The sequence below is a fragment of the Cupressus sempervirens genome, chromosome 10 (genome assembly GCF_028749045.1).
Source record: "Cupressus sempervirens isolate cs-2001-9-10 chromosome 10, ASM2874904v1, whole genome shotgun sequence".
NCBI classification, from domain to species: Eukaryota; Viridiplantae; Streptophyta; class Pinopsida; order Cupressales; family Cupressaceae; genus Cupressus; species Cupressus sempervirens.
Window position 1 is genome coordinate 264,214,836 of NC_143127.1, and position 22,394 is coordinate 264,237,229.

The 22,394-nt window shown below is 36.8% G+C and overlaps 1 protein-coding gene across 1 annotated transcript in view; it reads left to right on the forward strand.

Moving 5' to 3' along the window:
* Positions 1 to 1,628: 1,628 nt before the first annotated feature.
* Positions 1,629 to 22,394, forward strand: part of LOC149533645 (replicase polyprotein 1ab protein) — a 65,136-nt gene continuing 44,370 nt past the window's right edge. The window contains exon 1 of the mRNA XM_089803778.1: positions 1,629 to 2,323. Within this exon, the coding sequence (XP_089659904.1) occupies positions 1,754 to 2,323 (570 nt within the window). The 5' untranslated portion in view covers positions 1,629 to 1,753. The remainder of the gene's footprint in view (positions 2,324 to 22,394) is intronic.

Genomic DNA, 22,394 nt, shown 5'->3' on the forward strand with positions numbered 1-22,394 from the left:
GAAAACTCAATGTCTTATCAAGTCCAAAATGTCTAACCAAACCACCACAATGCCTTTCCTTAATCAAATTAACTCTCATGTAACTTATCAGTATACACAATTGAATTCCTTTGAACAACTTACCTTCTTGAATGAAATACTCATCAAACTTTCTCATTTAATTTGATAGATTTGGTGCTTTGCACTCTCTTTACGCCTCTGAAAAATCAGGCTCAGTATCATACAATTCCTTCATTTCATCAAAACCAAGAACATCAACCTTTATCTTGGTCAACAAAGAACGTCTTCTGCTCAATGCATTAACAACTCAATTAGTGACTCCACTCTTATGCTTGATCACAAATGTGAAACTTTGCAAGTATTCAACCCACTCCATATGTCTCTAATTCAACTTATGTTGACTTTCCAAATACTGTAAAGCTTTATGATCAGTATACAACACAAATTCCTAATGCAACAAGAATCCGAGGGTATCCCTATTGGAGGTAAACAAGATCCCTGCAAATAACCACACAGTGGAAGCACAACAACAAAGCAACAACAATGCAAGATCTTATACCAAATCACAACCCTTTATTCATACATAGGAAACTCATCATCAACTTGCACAAAAAAAGATCTAAATCATTAAAGTTGGTTTAGTTGGAAGGTTGTCCCATAGGCTATTCTTAGCCTTGTGGATGTTAAAAATTTATTTATCTATCTATTATAATTGTTGCCTTGTACTTATTAACTCATGGTAACTTATAAATTCAAATTATGGCAAATTTAGAAATACCCCATGATGTTATTAGCATTTTTAAGTGACCCCTTAGAGTTGCCCAATATGTGATAACTCAAGCTATTGTTTTGAAGGAGAATACACATATTGTTCCATAAGAGGAGGCAAGTTGATAATTTAAAATTAAATTTTATATTGTCATTTTTCAATTTTATTTTTATTGTTCTTCTTCAAAATTTTCCACTATTAAAATATCAAATAAATTATAAATGGCTATTGATGTATCATTGCAACTCTTTTGGTGCAAGTGGTAGTAGATATTCTGATTCAAACATACTTGTTGTAGGCTAAAGATACTTGTGTTGTCGCTGGCTGCCATAAATAGGAAGGATTTGGGTCCTGGAAGCAGAACTCCAGATTCTCGAAAATGACTTGTGTTAATCCATAATACACTATCATATTGTTTTTGCTAATTAAACTCTTGAAAAATCTTTATGTATCTCCTTACCTAAAATAATTGGAACCAATGGCGTTGTAGAAAAATGGTACTATTTTAAATTTTGAAATGAGTGAGAATTTTAGAACTTTTAATGAATAAACGAGTCCTATAAATTCTTAAATTTGATCACTCATTTAAATAAAAAATTATATTTAATTTTCACTTAATAAATTATATAGTTTCGTACATGGAAGGAACTAATAAATAGCAAGAAACTATTTTGTTTCAAATTTAATACTAGAACATTCTCTAATGTAAGCAATTTTTTTTTTTTGGGTTGTAAAGAGAATTGCTATAAAATCATTTGGCATGGCTCCACCACGTGGCAAACTATAGACTTCAAACTGCATACTCAGATATACAATCGAAGAGTCTGAAATAAAACCGATTTCATCAGTTCACATTATGACAAAACATCAGAAAAGCAAAATAGCTTTGAGAAAAACACAAAAAGTATTTACTCTTTCTAACGATTCGCGTTGCGGGAAATTGATCAGAAACCCTTAAAAAAATCTTAGATACCAACCAGTTCGATGGCTGTACAGGCCGCTCCACGAGCGGGTCTGCCAATAAATTCACATCGACCGACCTCAAATCTTATTCATGGCGATCATTTCCATCTGCAGACTAGAATTCTGAGTTTTCCTCGAACTCCAGATTTCAATCCCCTGTATATAAATTCATTATCGTCGCACAAGAGCAGAGTAAGGGCGCATGCCGCCAGTCGCAGTGATTTCAATGAGTCCGCTTCTCGGCTCACGGAGGAAGCCCGCAGAAAGGCCGCGGAAGCCGCTAAAAGCGTCTCCGACGCTGCCAAATCCATGGCGGACGCTGCCAAGGAGCGCGTTGAGGACTTTCAGAATGAGCGTGATCTTAAGCGGCGGTTTCGGCGGGCTGCGGACGCCGCCAATGAAAGACTAGGGGATTTTGCCTACGAGACCCGGAGAACCCTGCAGAGGTGGAATCGCGAATTCAGGATTTCTGATCGCATAGAGGAAGCGGCGGACTTGTTCAGGCAGGAGCTCAAAAAAATCGATCGTGAGCTTGGCGTTGGACAGAAAAGTCGCGCGCTTTCCATGGATTTTCGAAGGAATTGGCCCAGGGTATGTGCTAATCTACCATTTATTTTTTCTGTAGTGTGGATAAAAATTACTCTAATCTACAAGAACATAGTTGCAATTCTTTAAATTGTACATAGTTTACCAAAAAAGACTCAGTTTTTCACAAAAGGCGTACTATTTTCTTTTAATTTATAATAAAGTGCAGCATTTCTATCTAGTTTTACATGAAGTGCATAAGTTTCACTTAGTTACTGGAGAAAGTAGATGTAGTCCACTTAAACTATGAAAACGTGTTTAAATTTTACCTAGGACTCGCTGTTTTATAACAAGAAATTGTGGAGTGTGGATCAACACCACCAATCTACAAGTACTAAGTAGATTATCAATTCCACTTAGTTTTGCTATAAAGTACACGAAATTTACTCTAATCACTAGAAAATACTCACATTCAATTTAGGTTATTGGAAAATGCACATAGTTTACTTAATCTGCAAGAAGGTATACAATTTGTTAATGAGGACTGAAAGTTAGAATGTCTACTTAGGTTAATGAGAAAATGGGTGAATTTCACTTTCTGTTTTGCTTTTATGTTTTGTTTTGGAATTCATGACAAGTTTAATATTTTTATTGATAACTAAAAGCCACGATCACAAAGAGTCAAAGACAAACTGACACAACAAATGCAACAGCAAACCAGACAAAGGCTACATTAAACAAAGGGACTGATACAACTAAAGATTATTTTTATTGTCATAGACACTGACCGCTGTTGTTCCTGCGTTGTTCCTATCATAGGTATTTGGAGTGCACATCGAAGTGGGAACATGCCTATCGGTACTGTTATTATCATTAAGAATGATTGGATTATATCTAACTTCCCCACATTACCATTTATTGTTGATTTTGTAGCTAGGCCGGATCCCTTCTTTGGCTGACCTAGAGCTGTTTTGTTAGCTGCAGTCATGGCTGGGTTAGCTCCCATATGTGGCAGCCCCAAGAGTTTAAATAAAATAAATTTAACCTAATTGGTTAACTATGCCCACTCGACCAACCAAGAGATGTGCGTCTTGGATGTTTAAGGCACATATATATTGGAGATCAAAGTTTTCATTCGATTGCCAATTCAAGTGACTTGTAAAGGAGCAGCAGAGGAGATTTATATTCAGGTAGCAGCAGATCAATCTCAGATCAAGAGCAGCAGATTAAATTGAAGACAGCTGTTAGCTTAACAGATCTGTATATGGTAAGTAAGAGATATTTTCCACAGCAACTCAGATCTATATATGATCTGTATATGGTAAGTAAGAGATGTTTTCCACAGCAACTCAGATCTATATATGATCTATAAATTGCAGATAAATTACTGTCATTCTGCTGCCTTATTCATTGAAACAGTTGTAACATGATTTCTACCATTTGATCAATATAGTCTAAGAATTATTGCTGGGTTTTTCACCTCCAAAAGGGAAGTTTTCCCAGGGTAACACTATTATACTGTGTTATGTGTTGCATCCTTTGTTCATTCTATTTACTTTCAGTCTGATTGCTAAAATTAACATAGTATCAGAGCTTGGTTCAAATTAGGAGTAATCAGATTGATAGTAGTTGTCCATTCCTATTTTCATTTTTTCTACTCCATTCAAGATGGTGCAGAGTCTCAGGGTTGACGATAGATTGGATGGTGCTTCCATCTTCATCTCACGAAGATTCCAAATTATGATAGAATTGAATGGATGCAAGCTTGCAGATTTTCTGAATAGAAAATCCATCGAGCCTGAAGATGAAGATGAAGATGAAAAGATTTAATGGAAGAATAAAGATTTCCAAGCTCCGAAGATTTTGATTGATTTTGTGAAGGATCACATTCTACCAATCATCTCTAAGTTGAAGGCTGTAAGCCAAATGTTTAGAGCCGTGGAGGAGATGTATGAAATCAACAACAGCAGCCGTGCCCTAGCCTTGAAGCAACAACTTCGTTACAGTAAGATGTAAAAAGGAAGACTGTCATAGCCATACTACATGAGAATTCCCAATTTGAGAGATCAACTCATCTATTAAAAATGTTGTTGATGACAAAGACCTAATCATGTTAGCCCTCAATGGTCTTCCAACATCCTGGAAATCCTACCTACAAGGGTTAAGTGCAAGGTCAAAACTCCCTAAGTTTGATCTTTTGAAGGCTGATTGCTTTCAAGAAGAATCAAGATTGATCGCAAGAGGTGTTATCAAAAGCTCTCATGGAGAAGACAACCTTGTTCTTGCTGCCCAGTCTAGCAAGAAGAAAGAAAGCTAATGGAAAAGAATAATTTCAAGAGAAAAAGAGATCAAAGGTTTGATTCTGGTCTTGATTCAAATAGGAAGAAGTATCTTTCTCACATCAAGTGCTTTAGATATAACAATTATGCTCACTATACAAGGAGCTGTTTATCTCAGTCAAAACATCAAGAAGCAAATCTAAATGAAGTCTCAAACCAGAAGGACGCTGAAAATTTCCTCTTCATTTCAGCCTTGTCAATAAATATTACACTTGTGCGAATTGAAAACAATATCCAATTGAGGAGAATTAAGTATAATTCGATTGGCCAATAGTAGATTAAGCTTCATGCTTGTAACAAAGTACACATTGAGAAATGTCAAATCCCTCCCTCAAAGTGATATCCGTACATTTCCTTTACCGACAACTATAACTGGGGGGGGGGGGGTGTGTGTGAATCAGTCATCCAACAATTAAAATATCTATCTTCTTTAAACAAACTTAACCATTCAACCAAAGTAAATATCAACCATATTAAGATGCACATAGACAATTACATCAGATATGTTGACTAGGAAAACCTTTGATCAGAGGGAAAACCCCAGTGAGAATGATGCCCACAAGATGATGTACTAATATAAATATTCCTTCTTAGAGGATGGACCCTATTAGGAGTCTATTACAACATTTAGTACATAGAGTCCCTATTAGGAGACTTTGAATCCCTATTAGGGGATTCCAACCCTCTTAGGAGCTGTGCCAACCTTGTAAGGAGTTGTAGTACAATGTATGCAAGAAAAGCCCACTGCCCAAACATGCAATTTCAACTACAAGAAGAGCTCACTGCTCAAACATACAGTTTACTATTATTTTCTTCCTTCTTTTGTTCTGTCAACCGAACCAATCACTGTCAGACCTTGTAGACCAAGTTACGAACCGCGGATCCAAATATCAAACCTCAGATCACTTAGCAAAACCTCGACAATGAAGTTTCCTTCACTTGCGCACTGCTCAGCTCAATTTTGCATTCCACTTTTACTGCTGCTTTAATCAGTCATCAACCATGTCATATGATAAAGGAAAATGTCCTTCCTTTATACCAAGTCCATAAAACAATTCCCTGAGTTGGCTGTTAGACCTTCTCAATTAATCATTATAGGACCACATTAGGAACACGTTACACTTGGCAATAATATTAATCTTTCGCCTTGCAACTTGAATATCTTTCCATACACAAAATATTATGATGAGCGATCTTAGTGATGTCATCACTAACATGTCTTCTTCAAATCCTCAACCTCGATTATCAAAATAACAACTCTGCTAAGAGATATAACAAGTTTACCCGAACATGCCTCAATAAACTCTATCTTAGAACTGACATCACCAAAACTTACATAACTTCTTCCAGACTTATCATTTCTTCTTCCGACGTTAACTGCATACACTAGATACTTAGAAGTATCTCCCATAACCTCAGATAGTTAGAATACTCAATTAGGCTTTCGTACCAACCTGATCTTTCCGTTGTTCTTCTGTTAGATACCACATAAAACTACTATGTTGACATCAATGACAAATTCAGTCATGAATGTAACATATCATTATAGTAACATATCTACCATACTCCCTTATAGGAATATCATCAGCATTCATGCTTGCAACAGTCTCCCCCTTTGGCATTGATGACAACATAGATGAAAAACATCTAGTTCCAAGAGTACCAACAAAAGACTGTTCATCTTTCTTTTCAAATCCTCTTCATCAATCATTCTCCCCCATTGATATACCTCAATGTGCTTTCTGTCAAACTGTCATTCCATTCTGTGCTTCTTCCGAACTTATTGCGCTCATGCCGAACTTCTCCAACTGTCATGTTGTACATGCTGTTTTTCCATGCTTCGAACTTCTCCAACTGTCATGCTGTACATGCTATTTTTCATGTCGAACATCTCCCCCATTGACCTCAATGTCAAAGGTTTTGGCAACCAACTTTTCTACATCAAACTCTGCAACAACTGATTCTTGCTTAGCTCAAGTGTCAAAAGACACTGTTCAAAACAATATTCAACAAGAGTCCTAGATGACTCTGTCCATCATAGATACTCCCCCATACAGGAAGCATCAGCATTCAGTCCAGACAACAATGGTGCTCTGTTACATTGAACTGATGCACTTTTGCATCTTCTTCTCTGATATAGGAAGGGGCATAACCCCAAGCATAGTTCGCAAATACTCAAAAGTCTCTTTAGGATGAGGCTTAGTGAATATATTTGCAGTTTGCTCTTTAGTGCTCACATACTCCAATCTAATTTCCTTTTCTGTAACTTTTTCTCTCAACATGTGATACTTAATAGAAATGTTCTTAGTCCTTGAATGCAACATTGGATTCTTAGACATATTTATCGTGCTTGTGTTGTCACAATATATGACAACAAGTTCATTGATTTCTATCCTTAGATCCTTCAACATCTGCTTCATTTAAACAACTTGATTGCAATTGTTTGTTGTTGCAACATACTCTGCTTCCGCTGTACTTTATGATGTGCAATCTTGCTTCTTGCTTAACCAAGAAACCAATCTTCCTCCAAGAAAGAAGGCTTCACCATTGGTGCTCTTTCTGTCATCCATACTGCCTGCCTAATTTGCATCAGTATAAGCACTTCGAGTAAAATCATTAAATTTGTCATACCACAATCCGAACTTAGATGTTCCTTTCAGATATCTAAATATTCTTGTAATTGCTGCATAATGTGCTTCTCTGGGATCAACTTGGAATTTTGCAACAATTCCAACTGTATTTGCTGTATTCGGCCTTGTGTGAGTCGGATATTGCAATCCTCCAATCATAGATTTGTACTTCTACTCAAATGTAGGTGTCTCATCTTTTGTAGATAACTTGTGTCCAGTTACCATAGGTGTTCCAATGAGGTTACATGTTTCCAAACCAAACCTTTTCAATAAATCCTTTAAGTACTTAGTTTGAGAAATAAATACTCCTTTATTCTGTGCAATTTGTAATCCTAGAAAGTATTTCATTTCTCTTGTCATACTCATTTCAAATTCTTTCTTCATCTCTTCTGCAAACTTCTCACTTTGTTCATCATTTCCTCCAAATATGATATCATCAACAAATATTACCAAAATCATCAAACCATCATCAATTTCTTTCCAATATAGATTACTGTCTGCCATACTTTTGCGATATCCAAGCTTTGTCAAATGCTTGTCCAACCTTACATACTAGGTTCTGGGTGCTTGAGTCAAGCCATACAATGCTTTCTTCAATCTGCATGCTATGTCCTTGTCATCTGTCAAAGGACAACTTTCAGGCTGCTCAATGTACACTTCTTCTTCAAGTTCTCCATTCAGAAATGCTGACTCGACATCCATTTGATACACTTTGAATTTCTTCTCTGCTGCATAGGCTAAGAATAATCTTACTGCTTCTATTCTAGCCCCTGGAGCATAGGTCTCCTCATAATCTATTCCTTCTTGTTGTGAATAACCTTTACATACCAATCTTCTTTGTTCCTTACAACTTCGCCTTGTTCATTCATCATGTTTTTGAATACCCATTTAGTTCCTTTCACATTCTTGTCTGCTGGTCTACGGACCAATTCCCATGTCTCATTCTTTACTATCTGATCCAATTCCTCTTTCATAGCTTGTTTCCAATTATCATCTTTACATGCTTCATTTGCATTCTTAGGTTCAACTTGAGATATCAAACATAGTTCTTCATTGATTCTGCTTTTTATCATCACACCTTTATCTTTGCTCCTGATGATCTGCTCGGATGGGTGATTCTTTATCATATTCTTTCCTGAAGTAGGAGTTGCTATCTTAACTCTTGGCTCTACTGAAGGTTCCGAGCTTTGTTCCTGTCTTGGCTCTCCTTCATTCTACAAATCATTTTTAGTCTCAAGAAATACCTCATAATTCCTTGGTTTAGTAACAACATCATCATCTTAATTGTAATCAACTATTCTTTTTTGTATCCTGAATTTCTCATCAATTCTTACACTTGCACTTTCCATAATAGTCTTAGTTCTCTGAATATAACATCTATAAGCTTTGCTTTTCAATGAATAACCAAGAAACATACCTTCATCACTTCTAGCATCAAACTTACCAATATCATCATCTCTTTTGATATAACACTTACTCCCAAAAATTCTGAAATACTTAACTGTAGGTGAATGACCAAATCATAGTTCATAAGGGGTCTTGTTTGTCTCTTTCCTGACTTGCATTCTGTTCATAGTGTAGATTGCTGTATTCACAGCTTCTCTCTAAAACATCTTGGATACATCATTCTCAGCTAACATAGCTCTTGCAGCTTCTGCAACTGAAATTCCATTCTGTTTAGGGGTTCTTGGAGCTGATAACTGCCTTTTGATTCCATTTTCTTGACAAAACATGTTAAACTCATTTGAAGTAAATTCTTCTCCTCTAGCTGATCTTAAACATTTAATCTTCATACCAGATTCAATCTCAACTCTATTCTTGAAAATCTTAAACCTATCAAATGCCTTAGATTTCTCTTTAAGAAATGTAACCCACATCATTTTAGAAAAGTCATCAACTAGAATCATAAAATATCTTTCACCATAGAATCCTTTAGTCTTTGTAGGACCTCTGAGCTCTGTGTACAATCTCCAACTTCGTTGTAGTAGTAAACTTCTTGCTGGGAAAAGAAGTTCTGTTATGCTTTGCCAAAACAAAGTCCTTATAAATTGTGTTAGTAGGCTTTACAATCTTTGGCAAATCTCTAACTGATACTACTAGTCTTCACAATACTGTCTAAGTTTATAAGACAATCTCTTATGCCATAACCAACTGTCATCTACCTTTGCAACTAAACATGTCTTTTTAGTAGGATTCAACTGAAATACATTACCTCTAGATCTAGTTCTTGTTCCAATTACTTTTCCATCTTTGTCTCTGATCATGCATGTCTTCTCTGTGAACTGCAACTACTAACCTTTGTCCACTAGTTGTTCAACATTCAAAAGATTGTGCTTTAAACCAGCAACAAAATATACATCCTCAGTGTTAGTCTTAGTTATTGATCCAATACCTTTAACTTGGCATGCTGCATTGTTTCCAACTCTGACAATGCCTCCATCCTGATTTTTGAAGTCAATAAACTTTTTCATATCACTAGTCATATGATGTGAACAACTACTGTCAATTATCCAATCAAATTTCTTCTTTGCCTGTGACACCAAAGCTACTCTTTCTGGTCTTTCTTCTTTAATTGCCACAAATCCTATTTCATCATCACTAGCACTCACTGCTTGTTCATCAGAATCATTTTCTTCATTTGCATACAAGCACTCTCTATCTCTTCTAGGTTTGTAATTTCCCTTATACTTTTCCTCTCTTTTAGGACACTTAGATGCATAATGACCATATTCACCACAAGTCCAACATTTAAAGATTTTCTTACCTCCTTTTTCTCTTTTTATCAGAAGGGCTACTCTTTCTTCAATCTTTCTGTCCTCCTCAAATTTGCTGCTGCTAGCAAAATCTCCTCTAGCACTTGTGCTCCTTGATAAATTAGGTCGAATATTCAAGGCACTGAAAGCTATCTCTGTTTTGGTCAATTCTCTGGATTGTCTAAGCTCATTCTTAACTACTTCAAGTCTTCCAAGCAATGACTCCTTTGTGAAATCTTTGGTACAAGATATCAACAATTGTATCATCTGAATTGTTGACTTAAATGCTGGTGTTAGAGTCCTCAATAGTAATTCCATATAACCTCATCATCCTCTTTGGTTCTTCCTTGAGATTTAATACCTACAATAATTTCTGATATCCTGCCTATATATGTTCTTGCAAATTCATCTTCCATCATTTTAGCATCTTGAAATGAACAAATCCAACTTTGTAGCCTCAACTTCTTAGAATGTGCATCACCTTCAAAACTATTATCCAAAGCTTTCCAAATCAAATGTGAAGTAGCAAGTGATTTTACCTGATTGTACTCAATTTCAGGAAGTGTAGTGAATAGTGCTTCTTTGGCTGTCGCACATAAAAAGATTTCTTTCTGCCTCAGTACAATTTTCCAAATCCTTTTCAGCAATGATTGTCTTTTCAGTTTTTGTCAAGATCCAATATCTCGAACCCATACACAATAGATGTGTCTTCATCTTTTCCTTTCAGCTGTCATATTTTGTTCCATCGAACGTCAGACTATCTTTCTTGAACATGCTCACCATGGATCTCTCAAAGTTGTTAAACTTTATTTTTAGGGACTTGATGCTCTAATACCAATTGTTAGAAACAATAGTCCACCAAGATAATTGGGGGAGGGTGAATTAGTTATCTAACAATTAAAACATTTATCTTCTTTAAACTAACTTAACTATTCAACTAAAGTAAACAACAACCATAATAAGATGCACATAGACAATTACACCAGATATGTTGATTAGGGAAACCTTTGATCAGAGGGAAAACCTCGGTGGAATGATGCCCATAAGATGATGTACTAGCATAAATATTCCTTGTTAGAGGATGGACCTTGTTAGGAGACTTTGAATTCTTGTTAGGAGCTGTGCCAACTCTGTTAGGAGTTGTAGTACAATGTATGCAAGAAGAGCCCATTGCCCAAACATGCAATTTCAACTACAAGAAGTGCTCATTACTCAAACATGCAGTTTACTAGTTATTTTCTTCTTTCCTTTGTTTTGTCAACCGAACCAATCACTGTCAAACCTTGTAGACCAGATCACAAACCTTGAATCCAAATATCAAACCTCAGATCACTCAGCAAAACCTCGGCAATGAAGTTTCCTTCACTTTCACACTGCTCTGCTCAACTTCGCATTCCGCTCTTACTGTTGCTTTTATCAATCATCAACCATGTCATATGATAAAGGAAAATGTCCTTCCTTTATATCGAGTCCATAAAACAATTCCTTGAGTCGGGTGTTAGACCTTCTCAATTAATCATTATAGGACCACATTAGGAACATGTTACACTTAGCGATAACATTAATCTTTCGCCTTGCAACTTGAATATCTTTCCGTACACGAAATATTATGATAAGTGATCTTAGCCACTTCATCACCAACATGTCTTCTTCAAATCCTCAACCTCGATTCTTAGAATAACAACTCTGCTAAGAGATATAACAAGTTTACCAGAACATGCCTCTGTAAACTCTATCCCAGAACAAACATCACCAAAACTTACATAACTTCTTCTAGACTTATCATTTCTTTTTCTGACGTTAACTGCTTACACTAGATACTAAGAAGTATCTCCCATAACCTCGGATAGTTAGAATACTCAACTAGCGGTCTGTACCAACTTGATCTTTCTGTTGTTCTTCTATCAGATACCACAGAAAATTGCTATTTTGACATCAATGACAAATTTAGTCATGAATGTAACATATCATCATAGTAACATATCTACAATACTCCTCCATAGGAATATCATTAGCATTCATGCTTGCCACACAATCTAGCAAAAAGAAAGAAGGCTAATGGGAAAAGAATAATTTCAAGAGAAAAAGAGATCATCAAAGGTTTGATTCTGGTCTTGATTCAAATAGGAAGAAGTATCTTTCTCACATCAAGTGCTTTAGATATAACAATTATCTCAATCAAAACGTCATGAATCAAATCTAAATGAAGTCTCAAACTAGAAGGATGTTGAAAATTTCCTCTTCATTTCAGCCTTGTCAAGAAATATTACACTTGTGCGAATTGAAAACAACATCCAACTAAGGAGAATTAAGCATAATTCGATTGGCTGATAGTAGATTAAGCTTCATGCTTGTAATGAAGTACACATTGAGAAATGTCAAATCCCTCCCTCAAAGTGATATCTGTATATTTCCTTTACTGACAACTGTATACTCCCCTCCTCAGAAAAAAAAAATTGAATGAGAGAAAGGCGTGAACTATGTGAACCAATTCTAATGATGTGTGAAATGCCAAGATGCACTAGAGTCAATGTACAAGGTTGTGGATGTGTCATTATTTAATGGGGATGTGGCCATGAATGCATAGGAGGTAGGCTCCTTATTAGAATGCATAGAAGCTTGGGCTTTCTATTGAGACTCTTGCTGTTAAGACTGCGCAATTGTCAATTGTTTCTTGTAATCTATCTTCAGGTGACCAAATTGGTGATAGTAATTACACTGAACGCTCTTCTTCTTAGAAGAAGTCAAAAGTTTACCGGACCCTTTCTGTGGGGTGGACATAAGGTTATCTTTATTCTTGTTCAAAAGAGGAGCTAGTGTAACTTCAAATTGTTGCTTCGATTTATCCTATTACTAAAGCTTGTTGCAGAGATCAAAGAATGTTAGGGTAACACTAGTAGAAGTGATATTGAGTCTCTATGAAGTGCTTGTAGGATTTAGGTAGGCTTTCAGCATGATCACTACCATATCTTCTTCCTCCATCTTGGTGCCAATAGCCTCTAACTGGTTGTCATGTCCCCTTTTCAAATAATTAAAAAAGAAAATCTTTGCTAAGGCAGGCGGGCCCAAGAAAGTGAAGTTTCGGAAAAAGGGGGTTAATCTTTGGAAACCGTTGGACTAATAAATGAAAATTATTATTAAAATAAGTTTCATTAACCTCTCTTGGACGTGAGTTACAGTTATGCCCTCTTTTAAGGGGTTTGGAGGCATTTTGGGCACATTCCAGAACTTGATTTTTGCTCATTCTTTGTTATTCTTCAGAGGCTGCCAAACCTGTGGAGAAGGAGACCCAAGAACGGGAGTTTGCAGGTTTCCAGGGAGACCCAAGAACGGGAGTTTGCAGGTTTCCAGGAAGGCTAAGGACGGGAGTTTGAAGCCATTCCATGTGCATGCTTATACAGAGTTTGCCTTTGTGCTAAACAAGTGCAGATTTGTGAGTTTTCGGGTGTATTTTGGTATGAGTTTGGTATTTACAGTTGAGTATTTCATATCAGTTTGGGTTGCTGCTGTATATCAGACTTTTAAATGTTAAAATAGAGCTGAATATATATATTGGGACGTGATTAAACTTCTGAGATAGATTATTAGTGTTTTTGTGGTGTTTCCGGGCATATTTTGTGCTATTTCGGGAGCCCGATGAGCATAGTTTTGGTCCTACATTTTCGAGCTGTTGTGTAAAGGCTATACGGATCTGGAAATGTCAATTTGTAGGCTGTTATGCTGCTGAAAGTTCTGTAAAAATTTTCACTTTCAGATTTATTAATGATTGGTGAAGCTGTGAAGCTTTTGGCACAATTTCTGGCATACCCGATTTGGGGTTTCTTAAGGAATTTGGTGGATCTTTGGGATATTAGCTGTTTGATTTTAAAGATCTGATTAGAGGTTGGAAATATCATGAAAAATCAGAAAAGGGACATTTCAGTGGTATCAGAGCCATGATCTTGCCAGCCTGAGGGTTTGTAGAAGTTGCAGGTCAATTTTGACAACTACCCAGATCTTGCATGTCAATTTTGACAACTACCCAGATTTTGCATGTCATAATTTATGGTTGCATGTTTCTTCTAATCAGATGCATGTTAAAATTTATGGTTACATTCTACTTCTAATCATTTTCATGTTAGTTCTTGGTGAATTTGGTGGTTGTAGAAGTTTGCATTTCAGTTTTGACAAGTACCCAGATCTTGCATGTCAGTTTTGACAACTACCCAGATCTTGCATGTCATAATTTGGTGGTTGCATGTTGCTTATAATCAGTTGCATGTCCAAATCTATGGTTTCATGCTACTTCTAATCATTTGCATGTTAGTTCTTGGTGAATTTGGTGGTTGTAGAAGTTTGCATGTCAGTTTTGACAAGTACCCAGATCTTGCATGTCAGTTTTGACAACTACCCAGATCTTGCATGTCATAATTTGGTGGTTGTATGTTGCTTCTAATCAGTTGCATGTCCAAATCTATGGTTGCATGCTAATTCTAATCATTTGCATGTTAGTTCTTGGTGCTTGAAGAAGTTATATCCTATTGGGGTTACACTCTACTTTATCCAGAATGGACAGGTATAGTACAGAGTCTCAGAGGAAACGATCTTGGACAATTGATAGCCAAAGTCAAAACAGTAGAAAGGATGGTTATTTAGACATTCGAGATAAACTTATGAAAATAAGCCATGACATGTCTAAACAGTTGGTTGAGCACCACCGTATAATGAATGACATGTTATCTGACCCAGCTAAGGTGGATAAGTTGACTGGATTTCTATTTCGCAAATTTTCTCATAGGACAGATGACATAATTCCTAAGAACTTGCATGAGGAGTTTGAGAAACTAGTTGATAGCCAAGTAGAGGTCTCAGATTCTACTCTTCCACAGGAGGTGGTGGGAAAGGATATTACACAGATTGATAGTAATGGTCAACTTGATACTCAAATTGAGACAATTGTTTACAGATCGTCAAAGGGTGATGCCACAGGTATTCAGGATGGTATAGTTACAACAGGCAGTGATTACAGTGTAGTGGGTTTAGATGAGGATTATGAGGATGTTGTTCTGCATGATGGTGAGATACCTGGTGTAGATAAGCAGACATTGAGCATTCATGACTTTTCTGAGAGAGAGTACCAGGCACAGTTAGATGCTTCAACACATGAGGTTGAGGTTAGTAGTACTTCACATGATTTATCCCTCCAGCCGAAGGTGAGTGAAGACAGTATTGTCACTACATTATCTCATCATGACAGGTATGTGGAGTTGGTTGGTATTGGTCATATTACTCAAGTCAGGATTTTGCTTGAGTTACCCGCTAATTCTAGTTTACAAATATGGACTCGAGATTGTTATATTGGCATTTGGGATTCAGTTGACTGGAGATCTTTAACACTTTTTGGTAGCAGTGTTTGTTTGGGTGCTATCATGGATTTGATTAGCAGATTACACGGTGTTGTCTTTTCTTGTGCCAGTATCTTGTCTGATGTTGGTATTAGTTTTTATACACCGGTGTTGGGCTTTGTTCATATATCCAGTCGACCATACTTGCTGGAATGTGTTGATGATATTTCATATTTGGCAGTGTGTATAGATGAGTCCCAGGATCACATTGGCATTGATGACATCCAGAAGGATGCAATGGGCAGTTTTGAAGACTTAGTTTCCTTGGGTATAGAGGAGTTGGACAACAATGCTAATTTTTTTGATACTCCGTATGTTGATATGAGCTTTAGATTTGATTCACAGGATATGGATGGTAATACTCTAGAGACTAGTAACTTTGAGGACACTCCTTCAGACAGTGCATTAGAGGAGGTTTGTAGGAGACATTCAAGCCAGTGCCATCATGTGTCTAATCAGTTGAGAGTTAGTGACCAAGACATTTCTATCACTTGCCAACATTTTGATGCTGCTCGTCAGTTGTTAGCAGTTTATGGATGGGGTTCTCCTACTAGTGATGAGCAGGGAGGAAGTTATCTTTCCTTGATAGAGATCCACTCTTTATGGGAGGCTATTCGGATTTTGAGACAGAATTATATGCAGTTGGTAGCCGACAGAGATTATCTTATGGAGTGGGGCAGTACAACATGTGATGCATTGTTGGCCAAGGAAGATGAGGTGAGTGATCTTACTGAGCAGCTTGAGGTGACTTCTGAGATTCTTGAGAGTACACAATTGGCTCTCAAGGAGTCACAGTTTCATTTGGCTAAGGTGACCATGGAGTTAGAGCGACTACAGTCTTTACCTGATTCTATACAGTCACAAGCTATGGTGTTTGGTGATCCGAGGATGTCCATGGCTGAGATTGTTAGAGACAGTGGAGATGGGGATGCATCCATCCTTGATACTAACATTGGCATATCAGGTTCATTCCCACTAGAGTCAGGTTCAATTGAGTTGGGTGCTGTAGCAGATTTTTGTGGTGTGCCTGACATGGTGGTGACCTCTAGTACTAATGGCACGAAGACTAGAGATGTTGTATCAAAGACCATGTGTGATGTTGGTCAGCTGATAGTTGGCATGGTTCCTACTAGTAATACTACTCCCTTCGCAATGTCTTCAGAGGTAGTAGTCAGTTCCAACTTGGTTAATGATCGATTGCAGTTAGTCACATCTGGATTGCAGTCTAAGCCACTAACTGAGATTGGTGCATTCTATCGGAATTACACTGTGAGGTATGCTCATCTATCTACCTTTGATGACCATGTTGATGAGATGATGGTACAGAGATGTACTTTGGTTCCTAGTGCTTATCATCGGTTATGGGATAGTTTGATGCCTCGGGATGAGATTTGTGATGGGCATGACATGGTGATAGGTCCTGCAATTGACAGGTTGATAATACATGACTTAGAGCAGGATTTTTGGAGTGATGCTTTAGCAGGTGTTGTTATTGATTCTACTCCTTTGGCTATGACATCTCTTGACTTAGCTGGTGATCAGTGGGTTGTATCACTTCTTCATGGTGAGCTGTTGACCGAGGTTGGTTTTTTTTATCAACATTATATTGCAGGGTATGTACATCAGTTAGCATTTGATCCCTGTGCTGAGGAGTTGATGGCAGATAAATTTGGTTTGGATTCCATTTCTTACTCGTTATCTTGTAATGTCTTTTCACCATCAGCAGTGTATGGGAGTTATGGTTATGAGATAGTGGCCGATGATTTGCAGAGTTGTGTTGACTGTAGGAGTTGTACAGTGTGTGGATTCTCCATACTTGGTACAGTTTCATTCAAGAGGGTTCACCATTGTTGCAGAGTTGGATTGTACATTCCATATAGGCCAGTGGGATGCGTTGATGGTATTTACTATGTTGGTAGTTTGATTTGTCCACTTTACTTGGGTTCTGATGTTCTAAGAGTTTGTGCCTCATGGGTTTTTGATTGTGGTAGTGGTGATTTTGGAGTTTGGTTGAGCTATAATTGTCAATTTGATTATGGATTCCTCTTGGTCATATTGCAGAGGATATTACAGGAGCCTGTGTTAATTGGTAGTAGTATAGTTCATGACTACATTTGGGATCCAGGTGGATTGATTGGTTTATTGTTCAGCCATTGCTTGAGGACAAGCAATGATTGGGAGGGGAGGACTTGTCATGTCCCCTTTTCAAATAATTAAAAAAGAAAATCTTTGCTAAGGCAGGCGGGCCCAAGAAAGTGAAATTTCGGAAAAAGGGGGTTAATCTTTGGAAACCGTTGGACTAATAAATGAAAATTATTATTAAAATAAGTTTCATTAACCTCTCTTGGACGTGAGTTACAGTTATGCCCTCTTTTAAGGGGTTTGGAGGCATTTTGGGCACATTCCAGAACTTGATTTTTGCTCATTCTTTGTTATTCTTCAGAGGCTGCCAAACCTGTGGAGAAGGAGACCCAAGAACGGGAGTTTGCAGGTTTCCAGGGAGACCCAAGAACGGGAGTTTGCAGGTTTCCAGGAAGGCTAAGGACGGGAGTTTGAAGCCATTCCATGTGCATGCTCATACAGAGTTTGCCTTTGTGCTAAACAAGTGCAGATTTGTGAGTTTTCGGGTGTATTTTGGTATGAGTTTGGTATTTACAGTTGAGTATTTCATATCAGTTTGGGTTGCTGCTGTATATCAGACTTTTAAATGTTAAAATAGAGCTGAATATATATATTGGGACGTGATTAAACTTCTGAGATAGATTATTAGTGTTTTTGTGGTGTTTCCGGGCATATTTTGTGCTATTTCGGGAGCCCGATGAGCATAGTTTTGGTCCTACATTTTCGAGCTGTTGTGTAAAGGCTATACGGATCTGGAAATGTCAATTTGTAGGCTGTTATGCTGCTGAAAGTTCTGTAAAAATTTCCACTTTCAGATTTATTAATGATTGGTGAAGCTGTGAAGCTTTTGGCACAATTTCTGGCATACCCGATTTGGGGTTTCTTAAGGAATTTGGTGGATCTTTGGGATATTAGCTGTTTGATTTTAAAGATCTGATTAGAGGTTGGAAATATCATGAAAAATCAGAAAAGGGACATTACACTAATCATCTAGATCCTTGATTTTCAGCAGATGTGCTCAGAGAATTGTCTTCTCATCCATCATGATAGAAAACAACAAATTCTTTAGAAAAAAGGTAGAACTCTTGTCAGACTTTTCATAAAGATCCTTCAAGATGTCCCAAATTTCTTTAGCTGTTTTACTAGAAGGCACTTGAGGGAGTTGATAATCTGTAACTAAAAGTTTGAGTAGCATGACAACATCTCGATTACGTCCATCCCATTTATCCTTATTTGTTTGAACTCGAGTAGGATGTGCTTTTGTACCGAAAACGATCATATCAAGACAACAATATTCAAATATCGTCATCATGTGCTACTCCTAGGTGTTGTAGTTACTACCATTAAACCGTTGATTCCCTTCCAACATAATGTTGGTCAAAGATGTGCCATCAATGAAGTGAAGATTGTTGGTCAACCTTGTGAAGACATGGAAATTGAGGCAGACTAAACATGTTGGAATAAAATGGAAATCAGATAAGAAAATTGGATGAACCTGCAAAAAAAGTTAATATTTTTTGGTTTGAAAGTAACAGATAACCCCAAACAAGTTTAGGGCTGTGAAACTTGATCTCAAAAAAAATAGAAAACCTAGTTGCAAGAATATTAGAATTTAAGATTAGGGCACAAAAAAATAAAAATTACCAAAAAAATAACTCAAAAAAATTGGAATATAGAAATCCCAAAATTGCTGGTACTAAGAAAAATGCTGTAGAGAGGCAATCTTAGGCAAAAGAAACTGGGGTGGAAGTCGCATATTGGAAAGTGTTGAAACATGGGTGGGTCTTAGATTATTAAAAAAAAAAATCGGACGCTTAAAAAACAACTAATCTCCTTTGACCAAGTCCATATCACCTTGAAAGAAATTGCGAGCATTGGAAACAAACAATTTTTTTTTTTGTCCTTTTCCACTTTGCTGGATAGGCGTGAAAAGAACAAACACCGCTAGGAGAATGCAAACGAAATCACTGGGGCAAGCCAAAATATTGTTTGTTGCAATTTGATGGGAGAAGAAAAAAGATGTTGACCGCTTTTTCAATCATCATGGTTCTAGTTGAACCTTCAAAGAATGATTTGGATCTGAAAATGCATCCTCCTTGTATATGGCTTGCATTTGTTGGCTTGCATGATCATATGAACCTAGGATGAGATTTCCTTCTTCACATTTTCGTTATGGGTGTAGTGGGGTAGGTTTCTCATCTATTTCATCTTCATATTTCTCCATCTCTTGATTCAGACATACTTCATGATACCTTGACCTTTGTGCAAATTGAGATGAGGCCTCTAATGAATCATAATCAAGACCAATAACTTGAGAAGGTTTCATAGTACAAAGAGGATCACCTTCTGAAGCATCATAACATTGATTGAGCATGTATCTTACATAGCTTCAAACATCATCATGAACCTCCTTAAGTTTATCAACATTCAAACATTTTTGATTACATTCCTTGAGATGGTCTGCGATAGTTTTACTCATAGACATAGAGTTGATCTCTTCAAAAATTGCATCATTCTTGATATTAACATTGTTCTTATCTGGAGATTGATTTTGAATCCTAGGATCTATAATTTGCATCTGTTGCAATGAAAAGCTCTTGTCTAAGTCATTATGATAAACAACTTCATTAATCTTTCCTCGACTTTCATAAGATCATCATGAATTCCATTGCTTAGTAACATGTTAGAGGAAGACATACATGAGTTCATACCTTGAATTATATTGCCATTTGTCTCCTATTCAATGGGTAGTGATGGAGGAATGGGAAGATCTTTTCTGCATAGGAAGTCATCGTTTGGAGCATCAAGACACCAACTTGGAATAGTGATCACATAAGATTCATCTTCTGGTACTCTCTCTTGGTCATTCTTTTTAACTTATGAGTGCACGCATGTATGAAACAATTTTGATGCCTCTTCATCAAGATCCTTGTTTTCAGATTCATGAATGACTTCTATTACCTTGTCAAGATCTTTGCAATTCTTATGGAAAGGTTTGATACAAACTTCATTTCCCATTCGCTCACTTCTTCTTGATCATCTTCTAGGCACGTGCCTTCTGATAAATCTCTTTTGACATTCTTCTCACAAGGTATTCCATTGGCAAGGAAATGATTTTCACATTTATCTTCTTCAATTTTCTGCAATTTTTGAAGTAATGAAGGGTGTGTTTCAGTAGGATCAAGTCTTTGATTATCATAGAAGCTTTTCAAAAACTGAATTTAATCAAGTTTGATTCAGTTGAGTAATAGGTGTAGGCGCTTAGCTACTTTCTTGGTTGCCATTCTCCAACCTGGACTCCCATAAATCATGCTTTTGAACAAATTCTTCTTAATCTTTATATGTAAAATCTCTTCCTAACAAAGATTCCTGTGTGTGAGAAAAATTGATTGTCTCTTCTATCCTCCTCATTGATTTTTTGCTAAGTTTGAAGCAAAGACAGATGAATCTTTGTTGGATCAAGTCGTGCACCATCGTAAAAACTCTTCAAGAAGTCAACTTGTATAAGTCCATCAAGATCCTACTTTTTCTGAAATGCAAAGTATTCATCGTCACTATCACTGTCATTGTCACTTCTACCTTTCCTTTGTACCAAACCATTGTTTTGAACTCGAACCTTCAGATAGAGTCACCAACATTTAATCTTTCAAACAGAGTCGCCAACCTTCATGCCAAGGAAGGTACCTTTGAAATTTGAGGAGTAATGTGTACAAGTCTTTTTGTTCAATTCCCTAGTAGAGTCGCCAAAAATCTGTTGGTAAACAGATTTGTCACTGTGAGATTGTTAATGAAATTGACCTTGTTTGCCTTGTGAACAATAACAACTGTGCGAATAGTTGGATAGGCTGCAATCGATCACTATCAACTTGTAGTCTTCCTCTGCGTTTGAGAGGGGCAGCTCTCTTGTATGATTAGGTGTATTTGGGTTTTTGTGTACTTTTCACTTGAAAGTGCAAAATGATAGAAATCATAAAACTAGATCAAGTAAATAGCAGAAACCCCACTGATAGGCCTAAGCATATTGAATCAAACTTCCACAACGGGCAATTGGTAACAAGGAGATTTTGAGAAGATAAATGTAATGATGACAAAACATTGATAATAGAGCTTGACATACGAAAATATATGCTATTTTGATAATTTCATAACAAGATACTATGAAGTGAATACATTTTGTGAAATAGGAAGACTATCAGATTGCATAATCACATAAGAGATCACTGACTCGACATACAAAAAGTAGGTGATTCCATAAACAATGAACACATTCAAGATATGCAACTAAATGAATTCTTTATTATTTTCTTGAAAATATACAAGTTCAAGAACATTGAGTCTATAATGCAAATCAAAGAGTCTGTTTTTATAAATTTCTCCAGCATTTCCCCTTTGCAAAAGTTCTCCCCTTTACATTACAAATTGCCTCATATTTATAGGCTTCATTAGGTAACTGCTTTCTCTTTGGGTTAATAACTAACTCCAATTCGCGTGTTTTGAGAGAGGTTAATTAACCTCTACAAAATTAACCCAAACTAACATCAATTGGAACAATTTGGTGTTCAATCCACTTGTTGAACAATTCATTGACTTATTACAACTTATGTGCACGCGCTTCATACATTGCATTTATTGTGTCATATGCGACTACAACGCTTGACCAATCTCTTTGCATTTATCAAATCTGATTCATGAGGCTCTTTCAAAATGCAAGAGAGCAAAAAATAGAAAATCTAAAACTAATTGTTTTCCAGCCAATGCTTGGTTTGATAAGGAATGCAAGAGGGCTAGGAGAAATCTAAGGGAGTCAAATAAAACTAACCTTGACATTAAGGCCTACAAACAGATCCTAAAGAAGAAAAAACTGATTTTATGTTCACAAGGAGAGAGGAGCTAATTTTCTTGGGCAGAAA